The 21,821-nt window shown below is 37.0% G+C and overlaps 4 protein-coding genes and 1 pseudogene across 6 annotated transcripts; 3 read left to right on the forward strand and 2 right to left on the reverse strand.

Moving 5' to 3' along the window:
* The first annotated feature begins 238 nt into the window (after positions 1-238).
* si:dkey-256e7.8 (tropomyosin) lies at positions 239-2,085 on the forward strand. Its single transcript, XM_059551973.1, has 3 exons — positions 239-332; positions 785-1,832; positions 1,914-2,085. The coding sequence occupies exons 2-3, from the start codon at positions 910-912 to the stop codon at positions 1,948-1,950; spliced, it is 960 nt and encodes a 319-aa protein (XP_059407956.1). The 5' UTR covers positions 239-332; positions 785-909; the 3' UTR covers positions 1,951-2,085.
* Positions 2,086-2,313: 228 nt separating this feature from the next.
* On the forward strand, positions 2,314-7,552 carry ufsp2 (ufm1-specific peptidase 2). Its single transcript, XM_059551972.1, has 12 exons — positions 2,314-2,641; positions 2,824-2,902; positions 3,011-3,194; positions 3,326-3,386; positions 3,478-3,632; positions 3,769-3,961; positions 4,632-4,778; positions 5,268-5,432; positions 5,542-5,666; positions 6,216-6,292; positions 6,565-6,689; positions 7,076-7,552. The coding sequence occupies exons 1-12, from the start codon at positions 2,639-2,641 to the stop codon at positions 7,160-7,162; spliced, it is 1,401 nt and encodes a 466-aa protein (XP_059407955.1). The 5' UTR covers positions 2,314-2,638; the 3' UTR covers positions 7,163-7,552.
* ankrd37 (ankyrin repeat domain 37) lies at positions 7,256-10,323 on the reverse strand. The gene is made up of 4 exons (XM_059551974.1): positions 10,158-10,323; positions 9,805-9,957; positions 9,559-9,650; positions 7,256-8,312 (listed from the first exon to the last, which is right to left on the reverse strand). The coding sequence occupies exons 1-4, from the start codon at positions 10,179-10,181 to the stop codon at positions 8,093-8,095; spliced, it is 489 nt and encodes a 162-aa protein (XP_059407957.1). The 5' UTR covers positions 10,182-10,323; the 3' UTR covers positions 7,256-8,092.
* Positions 10,324-11,681: 1,358 nt separating this feature from the next.
* Positions 11,682-16,287, forward strand: cfap97 (cilia and flagella associated protein 97). Of its 3 annotated transcripts, none has more exons than XM_059551978.1 (5): positions 11,682-11,864; positions 12,535-13,477; positions 13,565-13,854; positions 15,262-15,409; positions 15,799-16,287. In XM_059551978.1, the coding sequence occupies exons 2-5, from the start codon at positions 12,577-12,579 to the stop codon at positions 15,888-15,890; spliced, it is 1,431 nt and encodes a 476-aa protein (XP_059407961.1). In that variant the 5' UTR covers positions 11,682-11,864; positions 12,535-12,576; the 3' UTR covers positions 15,891-16,287. The 3 variants fall into 3 exon arrangements, with proteins under 3 accessions (XP_059407961.1, XP_059407958.1, XP_059407959.1); XM_059551975.1 differs by having other exon boundaries at positions 11,684-11,864; positions 15,796-16,287; XM_059551976.1 differs by having other exon boundaries at positions 11,689-11,796; positions 15,796-16,287.
* A 1,899-nt stretch (positions 16,288-18,186) lies between these two features.
* Positions 18,187-21,588, reverse strand: LOC132142116 (ADP/ATP translocase 1-like; annotated as a pseudogene).
* Positions 21,589-21,821: the final 233 nt, after the last annotated feature.

The following is a 21,821-nucleotide window of genomic DNA, read 5'->3' on the forward strand; positions in this document are numbered from 1 at the left end:
ATGTTATTACAAAAAAAAAAAAAAAGTTTTACATTTAACCTTACAATTTACATATTCGATAAATTAAACCATAAACGATCGATTGTCAATATTACCATCAGAAACCATTTATTTACGATAAACTAATTAGACATGCGACCGATTATTGAACAGAAACAACAGACAAGGGGACCTGAATTAAAAAAAAAAAAAAAAAAAACCCGCTAACCTTACTCACGCGGGACGTCCAATAGTGACGCGAACCGCGCGAGAGAGACTATCAGGTTACCATAGATACACTCATCAAACTAATGTTAATACGAATCGAAGCAAGAAGTATAAACAAATTATCAGTAAGTGTCCCCCTCTTCGCGGTAATGTACTTTTTCGCCCACAAAGAAATATCTAGATATCCTAATGAGACGAAAATGACAAAATATAAGGTGCTTAAAGGGAACTTGCAATCATTTTTACGGTTGGCTATAAAATATGGTGAATTGTAAATAAATGCTTTGTTAATATTATACTCCTTTTCTATGTCTAAATATTGAATAAAATCCTGGTTATAATAATGATATGGTTATATAGTTATATTTAGTTATTGGTATTGTTGGTATGAACGGACCTTGAATTAATTTTAACGTTACTTTATCATGTTGTGTTGGTTGGTTTAGTGACACAGTTAATGATAAAGTTCTATTTCTTGTTGCTGGTTAAAAGCAAGAAATAAAATTAGTTCAAATATAAATGCAATTAATTGCATTGGGTTGATACTATAAAAACATTTGAGATATTCTTATTTCAGGAATCCCACATAAAAGGAATTAATTCATAACAGGAATCAGTCAACAGGATGAAGGAGAAGTCGAATAGCTTTACACAGAACTGATAAAACACACACACAGCAGAACTCTCAGTGCCACGGACATCATGGAGAAGTCTAGATTTTCAGGCAATAGTTTACCATGTGGCTTAAATTCCAGCTCTGCCATGCAAACAAGAGGAAGAGGAGGAGACCATGTTACAGACAGCAAGTCCCAAGCCACCACAAACCTTAAAGAGACAGCGCGTCTCGAGGAGGATAAGAAGAAAGAAAATAAAGGCATAAAACATGAAGCAGGCTGTGCTAAACAAACCCGGAAGTGTCCATTTGAGGCCTATTTAGTAAAGTGCACACAATTAGAGAAGGAAAACCTAGAGGTTAAAAAGAAGCTTAAAAAGATGGAGAAATATTCCAGAGAATGCAAATCAGAGCGGCAGAGATTTGTGGAGAGGTTTAAAGAGTTTAATAACCTCAACAAAGACCTGGACACAAGGAACAAACAACTTCTCGTTAAAAACCAGCAAATGAAGCAAAGAATTACAGAGGTCTTAAAGCAGAACGGACTTCAGTCTGAAGATCTGGAGACCGTCTCGTGCCGTGAACACTGGGAGAAGCAGCAACTAAGAGAAACACTCGTTGTTCTCCAAGACCAGGGAAAGACCTTAACGGAACCAGTCAGGGAATCTCAAAAAATGAAACGGGATTCAGAAATAGTTGAAGAGAGGAAGATAACGCAGCTTCAACAGGAAAACCAGACTCTAAGAGAGAGACTGGACCACAGCAGTCAGGTCATAAAAGATGCTGAAAGTAGAGCAGAGAGAGCTGAGGAGCAGCTGGATGAAGCAGAATGTTGCCTGCTCACCGTAGAGACTGAGAGGAATCTACTGCGTCAGGAAGTAAAGAGACTCCATCAGGAATATATAAGCCTTACTAACAGCATCTCACTGCAGCTGAAAGGAAACAACAAAGCTGCCGCTCTCAGGAAACCCCACCACAGCACAGCACAGTCCACCAGCTCAGCATCCTATAAGTAAGACTAGTTTGATGAATATTTTGATTATGTTAACTATTTGCAAGTTGGCTTTATTTTTAATTGTTTTCTTACTAATAGGAGGAAACACAACTTGGCAGATAAAGGTTCAATTTGAAGACATACAACCAAGGAGATAGAGAAAATACCTTGGAAAAATATTTGGGAGCGTTACTGAGACAGCTATTATGCACACACACACACACACACACACACACACACACACACACACACACACACACACATATATATATATATATATATATATATATATATATATATATATATATATATATATATATATATATATATATATATATATATATATATATGTGTATGTGTGTGTGTGTGTGTAATTATCTAAACAATATAGCCAGTAAAATAGTAAGAGTAATTTATAAATAGTTATTTTAAATTGTAGTAAAATGATATTAATATCAATAATATTCTTTAAATACATTTTAAATATTATTGTCATGGATTCACAATTGTTTTTGCCATTCATACTCTCTCTCACAACTATTCTTTCATTTTTACTGTTAACATTTTACTGTTTTACTGTTAACAACTAAATAAACATTCTCAAGCAATATTACAGAAAAGTCGTTCAGTATATTTTTGTCATTGGATCACTTCCACATTGCGCAGTCACAGTCAGGTCAGCAGGGGGCAGTAAGAGACTGTATTTTCCCTGTGACACGAAATCAACTATGCGAGGAAGACGCGGATGTGTTATGACACGTCATCAAATATGTCAGCCTCCTGGTGACAGCAGCTGATTTTGATCATTGGTCGAGGGAATAAAAATGGTAATTAAGTTATTTTGAAATAAACCGCTTTCTTTCATGAAACCATGTTAATGTTGATGAGCTACGAGCTACGTTAGCCTTTTGTCAACATATGTTTCAGAGAGAATTAATGAACGGCAAGATCCATACACTCAGTTATTTCTGTCTCAAGCAGTTATTGTTGCGTGTTTTGATTTCCTCAGGTTTATTCAGAAGAGTGCGACTTTATATTTCGATTAAAAGGAGTCTTGGAGTTTGCTTGCCAGCTTGACAATCCAAATGGTAAAGCTCAAATTATACTTGGATATTTTACTTTAATTTTATGAAAAAACATTTACATATACACTGGTTATGAGAGAGAAAAGTAATATATCGGTTTCCTTTTGGCAGGCGCACAAAGTAAATGCACCATATCTAAAAGTTTCCAGGATCTCCGATCCAAAGTAGCATCAAAAAATATAGTTTTCACTGTATGTAACAGTCCAGTGTTAATATGGCCTAACACTGGGTTCCAGTCAAGTGTGGAAAGCTTGACAGAAGCATCAGCATGTGGAGACATTTTGCAATGTTTAGAGTAAGTACTGTTAATTATTTCATTTCTTTAATGTTTGTGTATGTAAAGTATTGTTTGTGTATGTAAAGTATTATGTAGCGTGCGTAGTCTGAATGTTAACAAAGTTTCTCTTTCTTTGTTGCTGTACACAGTTCAGATGATGGTGGCAGCAAGAAGTCATCAAAAAAGAAAGATAAGAAGAAATCTGGACCTGTGAGAGTCTTTGACTAGATTGTTTGAATGGTGGTATCTGTTAACAGTCACTCTAACAGTAACCCTCTGCTGTCTTTCCATCTTTATGTAGACTGTAGTGAATATGAAGCTGTTGTTTGAGGTCACAGAACCTGCCGGGAATGTAGCTCCTAGTCTCATCCGAGTGAACACACAGCAGCATTGTGTGAAGATGCCACTGCCTTTAGACTGTGCTCTGTCTGCGACCACTGATGAGAGATTGGCAACGTGAGTGCTTTTTGGGGGGTGGCTTAGTTTGTCTTAAAATCTTTATAAGGAAGTGTTCTTATTGCTATGAACTGAATGTCAAGATCAGGGTTGTGAAGTTCAGCACAATCATTGTGTGTGTGTGTGATTTGATCAGTGTGTGTACAGGGCTGGTGGAGGCATTAAATAAGCAGTTGGCAGACATGGAAGAGGTGGTGCTACAGTACAGAAAGGGCTCATCTTTCCTGGTGCCACAGCCATTTCACTTTCAACTACCTGAAACATCTGGACTCATTACTGTAGTTTACCCTGCAGGAGTGCCAGATAGCCAGCTGCAGGCCGTCAGAGAGGTACGATATGAACAGAACAGATGTAGTAAGGTTTAGAGTCAGTAAGAATAATAGGAAAAAAAATATATATATATAAATATTATACTTTTATTTAGCAAGGAGACATTATTTATTTAGCAAGGTGACATTAAAATAAATATACTTCTATTTAGCAAGGAGACATTAAAATAAGTAAATGCAAAAAAAAATCTAATAAATGCTGAAATAAATGTTGAAAAAATTTCAGTCCTGAAAAAATGCACAACTGTCTTTTTACATTCATAATAATCAGAAATGTTTCTTGAGCAGCAGATCGGCATATTAGAATTATTTTAGAATTGTTAAGACTGGAGGAATGATGCTGAAGATTCAGCTTTGTTTTCAAAGGAATAAACTGCATTTTATAATATATTAAAATAGGTTAATAAACAGTTATTTAAAATTGTAATAATATTTCACATTATTACTGTTTTGCTGTATTTTTGAGTGAGCATAAGACACCTGGACTGGTCTTTTCAAACAATTAAACATGATTTAAACATACCGACCCCAGACTTTTGAATGGTAGTGTGCACAGTACACACACAACATTTTCATCAGAGGAAGCACAATGTCTCAATCCTATGAATTGCTGATTATTACTGATCCACATGTGTGGTCCCTAAACCAAGTCAACTTCCTATGTGTGTAGGATCTGCACAGGAAGTTTGAATTACCATGTGACAGGCCATACCTGAGACGTGCCAATGCCTTTCATTTCCCTGATGCAGCATATAAAGACGGTTACCTCCGCAATCCCCACATACACCTGAACCCTCCCAACATTGAGGATGCTAAGGTGAGACTGTAATAAAGTAATATTAAAGTGTAATAATATGAATAATTCACCAACAAATTAATGTTGTTTTTCCAAGCATGCTAGCTTATTTTTAATTTTTTATCTGTGGAACACAAAATGAGAATTTTGTAGTATGCATCATAAATGTTCCATACATCTTATTAAAATTATATTCCAAGTTTTCTGAAGTCATATGACAATTCTGTGTGAGAAACAAATCAAATCTCCCCTTGTACTAAAAATTTGGCTTGTTAATTTCAAAATTGAGATTTTAAACACATCTGATTGACATGATTGATGACAAATATTAAAGAAAATGGCTTGGGTGGTTAGTAAAATGATGGTAACCTTTTCATTTACCTGTAAACTACCCCATTTAAAAGTGGCTGAATAAGTCATGAGAACTTTTTAAAGTGAAAAATCTCTTGATGACAAAATTGCATTTTAACCATTAACTATCTTGTCTTTGTCTTGTGTTTCTCTCTGTAGCTGTATCTGGTGCAGGGTGTGTATAGTTATCATCACTACATGCAGGATCACGTGGATGATAATGGCTGGGGATGTGCATATCGTTCCCTTCAGACTATTTGCTCTTGGTTTCAGCAGCAAGGATATGTGGAGACGGCTGTGCCCACACACACACAGATCCAGCAGGTAAACCAAATTCTCATTTTATGGGATGGTGTTTCAATTTACGCTGTCTTGTTCTATGTATTTAAGAGGAACAACCCTTGTTACAACCATACATTTGGTGCTTTTTCAGGCTCTTGTGGATGTTGGGGATAAAGAGCCACGTTTTGTGGGTTCACGTCAGTGGATTGGCTCCATCGAAGTTCAGGCTGTCCTTAACCAGCTGCTGGGGGTCACCTCAAAGATCATGTTTGTCAGGTAGACAAAATGTGTGTGTGTGTATTGATGAGTATTTTTCAGACCACTCATATTGTGTTTTGGAAAACTGAACACGTTCTTTTCTTCTGTATACCACTCCACACAAGTGACTATGCATTTTGGTTAAAGCCTGGAATACTCTACTCATAACTTTTAAGATCTGAACAAATTTTTAAAAATGGGCATCATACACTTGCATAATTTGTAAATGATTGCAGAAAAAAACGCAAATAAAAAACTAAGGATCACACAATACCAGACACAACAATATGTAAATATCTAAATTCAGCTCAAAATCAGACATGTTTGAAATCCTTGACTGGATGAAAATCATAGTCTGAAAGCTAAAACGTTTGAGAAATTATAACATTTTTGAACTCTGTCAGCTCTGACTGCTTCATTGGCTCCTCAAGACTGAAAATCTGGGCAAGAGTCCAGTAGTGTATTCCAGCTTTAAGCTTAACTAAAGCCGATGCAAGATTATGATGAAATAGATTTACAAGTTTCTGAATAGTTTGAATTTTAAAAATGATTGTCTTTCTGTTAAAGTCAGGGATCTGAGCTGGCCACCAAGGGCAGAGAGCTGGCCAACCACTTCCAGACTGAAGGAACTCCTGTCATGATCGGTGCGTTAACATTGTCTTTAGCGCCTCTCTTCAACTTCTTGGATAGGAGCAAGGTTTCTCCTTCAAAACATGATATTATTATAATGAACATCTAATCCAGCACACTTGAAGTATACACTATCATTCAAACTTTGGGCTTTGCTGTTCTTCTCCAACTACTTTGAGAAAAAAAAAACTTTTTTTTCCTCCAAGAATGTAAAAAAAAAACTTTCTGTTTTGATATTTTTGTATGTAAACAGTAATTGAAAAATAAAGCACATTTTTTTCACCAGGTGGGGGAATACTTGCACACACTATTCTAGGCGTAGCGTGGAGTGAGAACACTGGACAAATACGCTTTCTTATCTTAGACCCTCACTATACTGGTGGAGAAGACCTGCAGACCGTCACTGACAAGGTACATTTGACAATGTCACTACTCTAGTCAGACCTTTTCATTTTAATCTAAAAATACTATAAAATTATATTCTGTCTTAATGATAGCAAGCTACTTTAATAACACCAATAATAATTATCTTTCATGATATTCCATTATACCCAGACACATTGGATTTGAAGTGTATTAACATCAGTTAATAGTTCAGACATTAGAAACCTGTTTAAATTGTGTCCGAACGGCCAAAAAAAAAAAAAAGAGAGATTTTGCTGCACCTAAAGTTTCTCTAATGTCCTATTTATATTGCTCTCCAAATTACTGTATTATTCAGGATAGCATTGGTGAATCAATAGCTCAGTGTTTTAAGCAGGTCATTTGTTAATGATGTGTGTTTGTATTTTCTTCAGGGCTGGTGTGGATGGAAGGGGCCAGAGTTCTGGGATCAAAATGCCTATTACAACCTCTGCCTTCCCCAGAGACCCAAGACCATTTGAGACACGTGCATGACACTTACTCACTTTTATTTGTCATCTGAATTCATGGATTCACTGGAAGTCTTAATGTTTCGATGAGTGCAAACCCACATGTCACAGAAAAGTGATTTATTACTCGCTGTCCTTACAATGTTTTAAATGCCTTTGCCTATTGTAACATCCACTTTGAGTCACGCTAAAGGTTACGCTGATTTCAGCAACATCTTGCATGATTCTTAGTCCGGCTTCAAATGGATGAAATTAATGACATCATATCCTCAAGACTGCCCAAGTTAACAAGTTCATCATACATCATATTCACAAGATATCTTTGTACATCTACGTAAGATGAGGCTTCCTGCAAATTAATAAAAAGAAACCGCAGCTGAAACATCTTCCTCAAACAGCAAATGTTTCCTTATTCATTGATTATTGCAAAGTCTCTGACTTTTCTCAGAGTGTCTTTATTAGCCAAGCTTTGCAGGAAGTCAACTGTCTTCTGTTCTGCTCATTTCCACGCTGTCATAAATTTTGTTTTAAACTTTGTCATAAAACATTTCAGTGAAATTAAGGCCTTTATATGACTGGTTCACAATACACATGTGATCCAAGTTAAATTTTTCTCACTTTTTCCTCCAGAAGTCTCGCCCTTTTGAGAAAATTGTCAGCCTTTTCCTTGATTCTCATCTGCTCTTGTTGGCAGGTATATTGTGCTGAGCACATTGAGCTCTGAGCAGTGCTACAGTACCAGTATCAAGTCATTCCTCTCGTACTTAAATCACAGACCCCAGAACAGTGTCAGTTTTTAACTGTTGAGGCTACAGTATAGGCTCAATACCAAAAGTCCACCGGTAATTCAGTCTTTGAATGGCACACTGATACATCTGTATACCATTAATGGTTAAACAGCCTATTTTAAATTTAAATTCTCTCTCTTTATGAGACCATTCATCACCAGTCCCGTGCTTTCTTCCAATCTTGAGCACTGGAGTCCGCGCCTCTCTTCTGTCCTGCGAGAGTCCTGCTCAGCGTGTGCCGTTCAGAGAGGGATGATAATGAAGCGTTCTTCAAGTTCAGTGTTCTGCGATGCATGTTCAGAAACCTCCCGCACTCATCAAACCCACAAGTACGTGCAATATCTTCAGCAGTCTGTCCAGCGTTGTTGCAAATGCTGAATGGAAAAGGAATAGTTAATTGGAGAAGTGTTCATATTCATAAAATGATTATAGTTGTTGACTATAATCGATGATGTTTGCTTTAACAGGTAAACACTCAGACATTCCTGTTAAGTTTGAGCTCTTTTGAACTTTTGAAAATGAATGCTTGCTGCTTAATTATTTAAAAAATAGTAATAAAATTAACATATAGCATAATTTAGACTTTTTCAGTATGGGAGTTTTTTTTCTTCAATGCACCACCTTTCAAAAGTTTGTGGTCAGCCACTTTTAATTGTATACTTTTATTTTTTATAATGCTTTAATTCAGCAAAGACCAATTAAATTGATCAAAAGTGACAGTAAAGACTTTTAGACTATTACAAATATATATATATATATATATATATATATATCATATATTTTTTTTATTATGTTTTTGAATTATTCTTTCTATTCATTAAACAATCTAACAAAATATCATGTTTTAAGCAGCACAGATGATGATGGTGATAATCATTTTTTGAGGCTGGAGTAATTCAGCTTTACCATCACCTGAATAAATTACATTTTATAATATATTAACAGGATCGCTTAATTTAAATTGTAAGAATATGTCACAATATTATTGTACTTATTGTATTTTTTATCAAATAAATGCAGCCTTGGTGAGCATTAGAAATCTTAACAACCCCAAACGTGAATGGTAGTGTATATAAAATAAATATTTTACATAGAAAATTTTCATAGAAAAATTTAAATTTCGGTGTCTTTTGATTTAGCAAATTTTACTATCTTTTAAACTGTTAATAAAATATTACATAATATTTATTGTTTTAATATTATTATTTTAATTAATAAGATTAAAAGTTGTAAAGTGAGACAAACCAACTTATATCAAAACTTCGCTGAATTCATAAGATCCATGGCTAATATTTGGTCTCGTTTGGACTATTTAAGTGACACCAAAAATAATAATAGTAATAAAATAACAAAAAATGTTGGAATGCCAGAAAATATTGAGAACATGAGAAAAAAATATATTAAACTGTAGCCATTGAAAACAATATACTCAAGAAAAAGAGAAGTTAAAATGTTACAATTAATAAAAGTTATGAAAAATATGATTTCCAACCAATATGTTATAAAATGATATAGAGACATTAAATGTACTGCAGAAAATAAGTACATATTGAGAATATTTAGAAGTTTCTCTCTGTCAAACAAAAGCTTGAAACAGGAACTATCAAACCAGCCACTTACTCGAAATGTGCGTCACTTGCCATCAGCACACTGATGCACTCCAAACTGCCCGCTCTGGCTGCTTTATGCATGGGTGTCTCTCCACTCGCGTCCTTAAGAAAAATCACACACACACAAAATGTAAACAAACAAAAAAAATGCAAAAGGCCAGGGAATAAGCATTAACTGACAGGAATGTACTCATTTTCAATAGAGACTCAAAGTATCTATTGCTTAACGGAGGTAAAGGTTTAAGAGACTTTGTACCTGCTGGTTTGCATCAGCACCGGTCTGCAGCAGCCAAAGCAAGCAGAAGGCCTGACCTCCGCACGCCGCGAGATGCGCTGGAGACTGTCCGGGACCATTCAGACCTCCATTCACCGCGAACCCGTTTTCAAACAGCCTACTCATGCAGTCCAGCTGAATGGACACACAATGAAAAACAAACAACATTTCAACTTAAAGACATTGTTTTCTACAAGTTTTAAAGCGCCTTTTGACAAATATTAGGGCTATGGCTTTCGTTTTTAAATGATTGAAACACTTTTTGTTGTTACTTGGTTAAACATGATTTTGAATTTTCATACACATAATAGTGTCAATTAAATGAATTGACTTACCGACTCTGTCTCAAGCAGAAACATAGCTGATGTCTGGATAATTCCACTAAAAATAATGCCGTATAAAAATTTGACTGAGCGTGACACAGTCCACTCCGCTGTTGATCCGAAGTGTTCTGCAATCAAATAAGCGCACACAGATCCACGTGACGTTACAACGAAAAAGCAGCACAAGGCCACGTTGACCACGTTGTTCTATGATACAGACCAATCAGGATCAAGAATGGGAAAGCGTTGTCACGTGACTCTGCATCTATCTTTCAGCTTGCGAAACGAGCTGTGCGGTTCCACACGTACGCACTTTTGCATGAATTCACACTTTTACTCTGAGCTACTCTGCTTTAATATGTGAATTTGATATAAGAAATTGTTTACATTACGGTCTTCCGAAAAATGTATATGTCTTTTTTTGAGAATAAAAAAAATGTAATTGGTAATTTGAAGTTGAAATGGGTTGGTCAGGGATAACCACTGTGGCACAGTTCTGCATCGTCCTTTACTTGGTCATGGACAAGATTTTATACATGTATTTTAATAGCAGAGGATGGTGAACTTGCAAGTCTGTCCTTGCATGGTGTAAGGATGATGGATCTCATGCCACTTGTGACAAGCAAACATATAAAAAGGCTTTTAGGGACTGTTATGAGCTGCACGCACACAATCTAGCAGAAAGCCATCCTTTAAGACTGAGCTGGCAGCAGCATCTAAACATGTAGCTACAGTGGTCTGCGATATAATACAACAGACAAAGGCCATACTTGTTTATCAGCTTGATAAATCATTTTGAAACAGATTGTAACAATGCAGCTCAAACCGTAGAGATGCTTGAAGTGTTTAACTAAAGTCATTTTTGCTTATTAATATGGTTGAATTGGATCATCAGTGTAGATGCGTAGACAAATTAACTGACACTTTTTGTAGAACTGAGGTCTCGCTTTATTCACACATCACGCTTTTTAAGGTTTATTAAGGCTTATGAAAATATTTTTCTTACTGATTGATTGTCGTTTTTAAAAAAATCCTTTGTTATTGTATCTCAATGCAGTGCTGTTTTGTATTGTTTTCTTTTTGTCTTGCAATAAAAAAATAAAAAATAACAAGCAACCATAAATATATTAATAGGCTACGTGCGTTACTTATTTGAAAAAGTAACTCAGATATTTTAATGAAAAAGTAATCTAATCACGTAACCCACATTACTTGTAATGCGTTACCCCCAGCACTGGCCATTACAAAAATAAACGATTGCATACATATGAAAATTAGTTCAAAACATTAGACGGTAAATATTAGTTGATGAAATTATGAGGTATAGAATTTGGAAGCGTCTCACATATTTAACATGATTTGCATTTAATAGCATTTTTAAATGATCTTAATTGCAACATTGCAATATATCTGGCCAGGCAAATAATGAAGCAAAGACCTGAAGAGAAATAAATACAGCAGCTCTCTTCTCATTTTTTTGCGGCGCCAAACTATTTGAGGAAATGACGTCACCTGGTGGTTACAGTATCTAACGAGCCCCACACATTTCTCTGTGCAGGAAGCTGGACAGCTGAAAAGCCTGTTTTGACTCTTATCTTCAGTCTTAATCTTACTGAACAGCATTTGGAGATAATTTGCGAAATAAAATGAAGTACGTCAGCTGGAGATTTTGTCTGACAGTATCGCGGTCCCGCATGTTTTCGGTGTGAATGTCTAAAGGTAGGCAGTGCTAGTGCTAACTAACTAACGTAACGTACGTGAGCTGAATGAGTTTGCGTTGGCGTGCTTGAGTTTTGCGTATGAAACGTTACATTTATTGTCTAATCTCTAATTAATTTAAATATGCATATTAAACGTAGCATAGCTTGCTAGTCTTGTTAGTTGCTGGATCTCTGTGGAAGGATTGATTGCTAAGCAGCTTGTTAAAGTTTTTGTCATGGAAACATGTCCCATGTGTGTATTATGAGCATGTTCAGGGGCCTGTTTAACAAAACAATTTTTAAGCCAGGCTTTTTTCAGTTAGTCTGGCTTATTTTGAACCAAAGAATTAAGCGTAATAACGTTTTTAAATAACATTCACACAATTTTTAAGTAATTTTTTTTTAAATTTAAATAATAATTTTATTCCATTTATATATATATATATATATATATATATATATATATATATATATATATATATATATATTATACACCCCCTCGGGCATTAGGAATGGTTGTTTTTGAGGTGAGTTAAGATAAGAAATAGTGATTTGTATTGTCTTTTAAAAAATACTTTTAAGCTATCACACATCGTGTGCCTCAGCCCCCTAGTTGAGAACCACTGCTTTGGAAAACAGAACTTGTTGAGAAAATGAATTTTTCCACTTCTTTTCCTTTTTCCGTTCAGATTCCACTGAATGAGGACACATTTGAAAGACACACTGCAGACATGTACAGCCTCAAAGAGCTAGAGGGAGAAGTTGACCACTCTTTCTTTGACAGTGATGGTGAAGCTCATGGACTTGGCTCTGAAGATGGGCAGCTCAATAAACAGAAAGTCTCAGAAAAACAAGATGAGAGAACAGCAAAAGACACCCATGTTTCAATGGATCAGTTAGGAATTTTAGCTCAAAGTAAAAGGAACCTTGAAGATAAACCCAGATTGGAGGATGACTCAAACCAGGGCAGGAGAAGGCAAAGAGAAGAGACCGAATATGATGGCTTTTTCAAAGGCTCTTCATCACTCCCAGTTGCCAAAACCTCAGAGACTATGAACAGCAGTAAATCAGATGAAGGATCTAGTGTGCATTCATACTCATCTGAGGAAGGAATGGAGCCTGATGATGATTTGAAACTCAGGAAAACCAATGATAATGTTAACAGTGATGATGATGATGATGGATACCATCATAGTGACGATGAAAGTGAGGAGGATTTCAGATCGCCAGTGACACATTCAGCAAAACATAAGGCATTGTCCCATGGAACGCCTAAAAAATCTGCAGGAAAATTCCACAAGCTGAGCCGTAGCCGTTCACCATCATCTGATCCTGAGTCCTCCCACAGTAGTGAAGAGAGAAGCTCTCAGAAATCACCTGTAAAACATCAGCGGGTGGGTTCAGCTCACCAGAAAGAGCGACAAAATGAAACAGCAGAATCTGAAGACACGGTCACTGATGTTACCCCTCTATCGACACCAAATATTAGTCCTTCCCAGTCCCTTAATGTGGTTCTGCCCTCTGAACCTGCAGCAGATGTTCAACAACAGCCCAGTGTTTCTGAGAGGGTGGTTGCGAATGATGTTTCGGACGGTCAGGGCTCTATAAGTTCTGAAGGAGAGGATGGACCAGGTTGGTGCAATGGATTGAGATATAAATAAATATATATTTTTAGTCGCGGTTTCTTTTTTCGCTGAATCTCTTTCTCTCCCTTTGCAGGTTTCTTAAAAGTAGAGAAACAGTTAGACAGAGTACTCGTGGTCTCCAGCCCTTCCAGTGTTGGCAGCAGACGTAAGAACTATTCTTTCACAAATGAAGAGGTACAGGAGATCGACCGGGAGAACCAGCGGCTATTACGTGAACTGTCCCGTTCATCGGCACGTTCACGAAGTGGCAGCTCTGCCTGCTCCAAAACCAGCAGTCGCAGGAGTAGTGCACCACCCATACGGCTTTACCACAGTGCCCTCAACAGACAACGAGAGCAAGAGCGAATTCAGAAGGAAAACCTGGTCAGTGTCAAGTCTTTTATTTATTTCATGTAACAAAATAATTCTGTCTCCTTTCACTAGAGGGAGCTATTGCCTATTTTTTAGTTATTCAGTGAAGTCCTAACATGCAACTTCTATTATAAGAGAGAGACGGTGTGTTTGAATGTGCTCATGCTGAGCATAATCATGTAAACTACCATTCAAAAGATTCTTATTTTAAGAAATGAATACCTATGCTCAGCAAGAATACACTTAAAAAATTACATTTGCAAAATTATATTTTACAAAAACATTTCACTTTTAAACTTTCTAGTCATCATAGAATGCTGAAAAAAAAAACGACCACTGTAACGATAAAATCTCCATAATCATCGGGAAGAAGGAGGCGGGAACCGGCGGACAATCAAATGATATTTTAATGATCAAAATAAACCCAAAACAGTGCATCAGCCCCTCACGGACGACTGACGCGCACACATAAAAATCAAAACACAAACTAAAACCCAGGCCTGGTCCTCTCTCGTCCTTCACTGTCGCTCCTCTTTTATATCCTTCCATCTCCTCCGTGGGACTCGAGACCGGTGGGTCGAGCAGGTGTCGCTCATTTCCAATCACTCCACCGGCCTCGCTCCTGTTCCTACGTCTCTCGGCCCCGCCCCACTCGTCACAACCACAAAATCAGCAAATTAGCCTGAAGGATGTGACATTTTAAAATAGAAAAGTTGTTTTAAATGGTAATAATATTTCACCATTTTGCTGTATTTTTATCAAATAAACCTTTGTGACCTTGGTGAGCATAAAAGACTTTCAAAAAAGTGAAAAATCTGCACTGGTTATTTTTATTCTCAATGGCTCACTGTGGCTTTGTTGTATTCACACTAGTCTCTTGGTTATCCTTTTTGAAGCAAGTTAATTTGAGTTTATAGATGTCAAATATGTTTTATTAAGTCTTTTTAAGACCAATGTGGCAAACACATTTTCTGTAAATTCTGTAATGAAAAAAACATTATTATAGTTAATTGTAAATATTTAATTAATTAAAGCAGTTTTCATTAATAATGAATTTCATTTGATTTGGATGGTTAAATTTGTGATGATATAAAAATCTTAGTGGAAATAATAATTATTTAAATTAATACAAAAAAAGTACAATTTATCCGATTGTTATTGTTCTTTTTTTCTTATTTTTATGTCTCAGAATTTGTTTTAATTATTTATATAATACACAGTGTAAAGAACATATTCATGATGCCAAGCTAAATAATGAAAGGAATTCTATGTCAGCATGCTAAGCATGTTAATAATTATCATTATAATTAAACAAATTTGATTTGTTGCCTGTAAAATATTGAGTATGGCAGAGGGGTCATTGTTTTGGGCATTGCAGAGAATTCATTGTATGTGTAAATATGTGCTGTATGCTTGCAGGCATTCCTGAAGCGTCTAGAATCTGTGAAACCCACTCCTGGCTTGACCCGAGATGAACAGCTAGCTGATTACCAGCGGCATTGCCGATACCTGGGAACACCTGTTACAGCTCTTCCACCAGTCAAACTCAAGTCCAGCAAAACATCTGGTACATGCTTACACAAGACACAAATTGAAGCACTTTATGTATAGTCATCTGCATGTCATCCTATTGCATTATTCCATATTCAACTGTATGTTTCAGAGATCAGGAATAATAAAGAAATTACTTGCACTATTGACGATTAAAATATATCTATGCATTATATAAATAATGTGCATTCTGTAGTGCATAAAATATATAATAGTGAATTCTCTTTGCATTAATTTTTCTCCTCTGAGAAGAAATATTGAGCTGCTTCTTTAAGAACTTTCTATATTAAACTCAACTTTTGTCTCAATAATCTCAATAATATAACTTCTTTAACTGCATTACATGCATTTAAATCTCAAATTAACAGTACAATTAACACAGCTCTTGTCTTTCCATGACAGCAGGGAGGACTTCAAGACCTGGAAGTAGTCCTAATAAATCTAGACCGGAAACGGCTAAGCTCAGTAGAACAATACCACGTCCTACATGGTCATGATCCTAAATTCTTTCCTTCTCTTTCTCCACCTCCGACACTTTCACGTACATGTTCTGCTCTTACTGTAAGTAGAGAATATGACTGTAGGTCACAACACCAAACATTTTTGGGTGAATGTTGCAAAAGTTCAAACTGCTTGAGCTCATAGTAATTTGTCCAGATGTGGAGTGATATAAATTAAAATATTTGTCAGAAAATCTACACAGCTAAATGTTTGCTGACATTAATTATTTGACACTGTGTGGCTTATATATATGTGTTGATGTGTTAGGAGACTAAATGAATTCAGTCAACACTGTTCGGGAGGACCATGAAGTGTGACATTCCATTTTCTGAGACATTCAAAAGAAAACTAGTGCCTATATGTGACAGACAACAAGAAGACTTCATATATATATATATATATATATATATATATATATATATATATATTATTTAAGCTGTGTATATAATTTTAAAGCCACTTTTGCTGTTATCGTGTCTGTAAATTTAATGTGAAATAAATGCTTTATTAGTTAAGGTATTCAGTGTTGTTACATTATTCGGAAATCAAAAGTGATTTGTTTATTGACTCAGCTGTGACACTTGAATACCTGGCATGCTCATCTGAAGTGACAATGAATTTAAGAAGTGAATTTAACAATGCTAGTCATTCATCAGTCACTCCTGAAGTGCTTTTGAAAAGGTGGTTCTTTGGTTCTTCTAATTGTGATGCTTTTGGCTCACATTTAACAAAAAACCCACCAATTCACGATCTCAACAAATTAGAATACTTCATAAAACCAATAGAAAAAAAAAATACAATTTTTAGTGAATTGTTGGCCTTCTGGAAAGTATGTTCATTTACTGTCCATGTACTCAATACTTGGTATAGGGCTCCTTTTGCTTTAATTACTGCCTCAATTCAGCGTGGCATGGAGGGGATCAGGTTGTGGCACTGCTGAGGTGGTCTGGAAGCCCAGGTTTCTTTGACAATGGCCTTCAGCTCATCTGCATTTTTTGGTCTTGTTTCTCATCTTCCTCTTGACAATAGCTCATAGATTCTCTCTGGTGTTCAGGTCTGGTGAGTTTGCTGGCCAGTCAAGCACACCAACACCATGGTCATTTAACCAACTTTTGGTGCTTTTGGCAGTGTGTGCAGGTGACAAATCCTGCTGGAAAATGAAATCAGCATCTTCAAAAAGCTGGTCAGCAGAAGGAAGCATGAAGTGCTCCAACATTTCTTGGTAAACGGGTGCAGTGACTTTGGTTTTCAAAAAACACAATGGACCAACACCAGCAGCTATGAGCTTCTCCACCCTTCCTCCAGACTCTAGGAGCTTGGTTTCCAAATGAAATACAAAGCTTGCTCTCATCTGAAAAGAGGACTTTGGACCACTGGGCAACAGTCCAGTTCTTCTTCTCCTTAGCCCAGGTAAGACCATTTTGAAGGATTAGGAAACCTTTGCAGGTGTTTTGAGTTGATTAGTTGACATTCTAATTTGTTGAGATAGTGAGTTGGTGGGTTTTTGTTAAATGTGAGCCAAAATCATCACAATTAAAAGAACCAAAGACTTAAACTACTTCAGTCTGTATGCATTGAATGTGCTCTACCATTTGGGGTTGGTAAGATTTTGTAATGTTTTTGAAAGAAAGAGTCAGTAAAAACAGTAAAATGGTGAAATATTACAATTTAAAATGACTTTACTATTTGAATATATTTTAAAATGTAATTTATTGCTGTGATGGCGGAGCTGATTTTCAGCATCATTACTCCAGTCTTCAGTGTCACATGATCCTTCAGAAATCTTTGTAAAATGCTCATTTGTTCTTACTGATATGCTTAAATGTTTGTGAATTAATTTAAACTATGAGGCCAATATGAGTCCATACCATTACGGAGTTGACACAAAGCTTTTTTTTTATTCTGATCATTAAAGGTAAAAAATCTGGAGTGAGAAGTATTATAATGTCACAGGAAAGTAGAAGTTGTATTTTCAGCTTAATTCTTATTAAAAGAACACACAAGGTGGAATACACCACAAGAACAGTCAGCTTTCCAGTGTACAGCAACTTGCTTCAGTCCAGAAGTAAATGTTCAGCTACCTACAGAAGAGAGGAGCCACTGTAGAACATGTAGACTCTCAGAGAGTTATGAGGGATGGATTCGAATAAATAAATAAATGAACCGGACCAGACGGAAAGTCAGCTAAAACTGAGGAGCAGTAGGTACACTAAAATATATTTACAAGTGTTGTAAATATACCACCCCTGGACCAGCTTGGCTAAGTACACTTCCCCTAATCTCCCTGGTTGTTAACACTATACACAATTAAGACATGCACAGCACTCAGGGTTTCCTTTGGTGGAATGGACATGATGGATGGAGAATGTTTATGTGTATTTCTTGATCTCGTCGTACAGGACCAGCACAAAAGCGCCACCCATGCCTCTGAGCACATTTGACCATGCACCCTTGAATAAAGCTTTGGGACCTTCATCCTTGGGTATTTTTCTCCAACAGTCAACTGTCCCTGTATACATAATGTCCACTTTTGGAAAGAAAAATATGCGTTTGACATATCATCAAACAGCTTTTATTATCATAGAACAAGCTTGTGCCAAAATGCATGATCCTTTGGCCTACCTCATTTGCGACCAGACTGCAATATTCGACGTCTGATGGTGTCAAAAGGAAATGATACCGGCAACAGCTGTGACAGTCTGGGCGATCATCCAGCTGATGACAATGTGCATGTTCTTGGTGTCTGGGAGCATACCTGAGTGATAGAGTCAGGCAATGTCATTGAGATGTACAACCCGAATTCCAGAAAAGTTGGGACGTTTTTTAAATTTTAATAAAATGAAAACTAAAAGACTTTCAAATCACATGAGCCAATACTTTATTCACAATAGAACATAGATAACATAGCAAATGTTTAAACTGAGAACGTTTACAATTTTATGCACAAAATGAGCTCATTTCAATTTTGATTTCTGCTACAGGTCTCAAAATAGTTGGGACGGGGCATGTTTACCATGGTGTAGCATCTCCTTTTCTTTTCAAAACAGTTTGAAGACGTCTGGGCATTGAGGCTATGAGTTGCTGGAGTTTTGCTGTTGGAATTTGGTCCCATTCTTGCCTTATATAGATTTCCAGCTGCTGAAGAGTTCGTGGTCGTCTTTGACGTATTTTTCGTTTAATGATTCACCAAATGTTCTCTATAGGTGAAAGATCTGGACTGCAGGCAGGCCAGGTTAGCACCCGGACTCTTCTACGACGAAGCCATGCTGTTGTTATAGCTGCAGTATGTGGTTTTGCATTGTCCTGCTGAAATAAACAAGGCCTTCCCTGAAATAGACGTTGTTTGGAGGGAAGCATATGTTGCTCTAAAACCTTTATATACCTTTCAGCATTCACAGAGCCTTCCAAAACATGCAAGCTGCCCATACCGTATGCACTTATGCACCCCCATACCATCAGAGATGCTGGCTTTTGAACTGAACGCTGATAACATGCTGGAAGGTCTCCCTCCTCTTTAGCCCGGACACGGTGTCCGTGATTTCCAACAAGAATGTCAAATTTGGACTCATCTGACCATAAAACACTATTCCACTTTGAAATAGTCCATTTTAAATGAGCCTTGACCCACAGGACACGACGGCGCTTCTGGACCATGTTCACATATGGCTTCCTTTTTGCATGATAGAGCTTTAGTTGGCATCTGCTGATGGCACGGCGGATTGTGTTTACCGACAGTGGTTTCTGAAAGTATTCCTGGGCCCATTTAGTAATGTCATTGACACAATCATGCCGATGAGTGATGCAGTGTCGTCTGAGAGCCCGAAGACCACGGGCATCCAATAAAGGTCTCCGGCCTTGTCCCTTACGCACAGAGATTTCTCCAGTTTCTCTGAATCTTTTGATGATGTTATGCACTGTAGATGATGAGATTTGCAAAGCCTTTGCAATTTGACGTTGAGGAACATTGTTTTTAAAGTTTTCCACAATTTTTTTACGCAGTCTTTCACAGATTGGAGAGCCTCTGCCCATCTTTACTTCTGAGAGACTCTGCTTCTCTAAGACAAAGCTTTTATAGCTAATAATGTTACAGACCTGATATCAATTAACTTAATTAATCACTAGATGTTCTCCCAGCTGAATCTTTTCAAAACTGCTTGCTTTTTTAGCCATTTGTTGCCCCCGTGCCAACTTTTTTGAGACCTGTAGCAGGCATTAAATTTTAAATGAGCTAATTAAGTTGATAAAAGTGTAAAATTTCTCAGTTTAAACATTTGCTACATTATCTATGTTCTATTGTGAATAAAATATTGGCTCATGTGATTTGAAATTCCTTTAGTTTTCATTTTATTAACATTTAAAAAACGTCCCAACTTTTCCGGAATTCGGGTTGTATTTGACAAGCAATTTCTTTTTATCTACATCAGACATTTCTGATTAGTTGCTTACTTTGGCTGTATCGTAGATACCAAAGTAAGCCGCTCTGTAGATAATAATGCCCTGGACAGACACATTGAAGCCAAGGTAGAGACCCCTAATACCATCAGACTTGAAGATCTTGGCAAGGCAGTTCCCAAGGCCAGTGAACTCTCTCTCCGCTGTGCCTTTGCCGATATCAGCAGCAAGCCTTGTTCTGGCAAAGTCGAGAGGGTAGACAAAGCACAGAGAGGTGGCACCGACGGCACCGCCAGAGGCCAGATTACCGACAAAGAAACGCCAGAACTGGGTATTCTCATCCACTCCTCCAAGGAAGATCTTCTTGTACTTGTCTTTGAAGGCAAAGTTGAGTGCTTGTGTGGGGAAGTATCTGATGACGTTGGCGAGGTTGCCTCTCCAGAAGGACAGGAATCCCTGCTTTTTGGGAATTCTCACTACACAGTCTATGATGCCTTTGTACTGTCTCTCAACTCATCTGTCTGCTGGCATACTGGACCTGTGAGGCAGCAGAGTTTGGATTGGTAAGTAGAAGATGGTGTGCTTTATATCATTGTGATCTCACCAGATGTGAATTTTTGTGTTATATCATGGACTATGATATTTTATATCATGTATGCTCACCTGCCAGTGTTGCATGATCAACTTGTATGGAAAGCCCAAAAGTTGTCTTTGATTTTAAGTAAAAATGGTAGAATTAAGAGTTGAATTCTTTACACTTATGAATCAGCCTGACCACGTGCGCGCTGCATTTGGCAACACACTTCTTAACACACGATTGGCCTTTATCAAAGATACTGAAATTTCACTTTTTCAGTAGCCTTACGCTTAATGAAGTAGCACCATGGACAGCGCAAACAGAGAGGGCCATGAGCGGTTATTTGTGATTCTGAGGACTGAAGTTTGCATTTTATTTGGTTAAATCGCACCCGAGTATGTGGGGTGGGCCGGAGACAAATTAGATAAATCTCACTTTTAAATCTTATTTGATTTTTTTTTTTATTAATGTAATTAGATAATCCTGTTCTTGAATTAAAAATGCTAAACTTTTTCTTTTACGGATTGGGTTAGGATTCTGAGCCTTCACATTTAAACGTAGCATGTCTTTATTTAGATAAAAGAAAAAACTTGAACGCGTACTCTTGGTCATCACGAGCATTTAAGATTTGCTCGTGCAACCTGCGCGACCTGCAGGCGCGAGCGCTTGATGTTGCTAAGAGCAACTTGGCTGATCTTTTGTAAAACAGTAAACCGTAACATCATCTTCTCTTATAAAACTTCTTCAACATTGTACTATACGGAACGTTTGACTTTTGAGCCATTATAAAGCAACTGAACTCGATGCGTAATTTCTAACAACTAGTTTCTTCGTAGCACATAACGCACTTTAGAAAAGGGTTTGCAGGAGAGTCAGGATGTCTACGGTGGCTTTAGTATGGCTCCCTAACATTTAAAACCCTTCATCAAGACTTCATCAAGACATCGAGCTCATCCCT

This window comes from Carassius carassius, chromosome 6 (assembly GCF_963082965.1).
Source record: "Carassius carassius chromosome 6, fCarCar2.1, whole genome shotgun sequence".
NCBI classification, from domain to species: domain Eukaryota; kingdom Metazoa; phylum Chordata; class Actinopteri; order Cypriniformes; family Cyprinidae; genus Carassius; species Carassius carassius.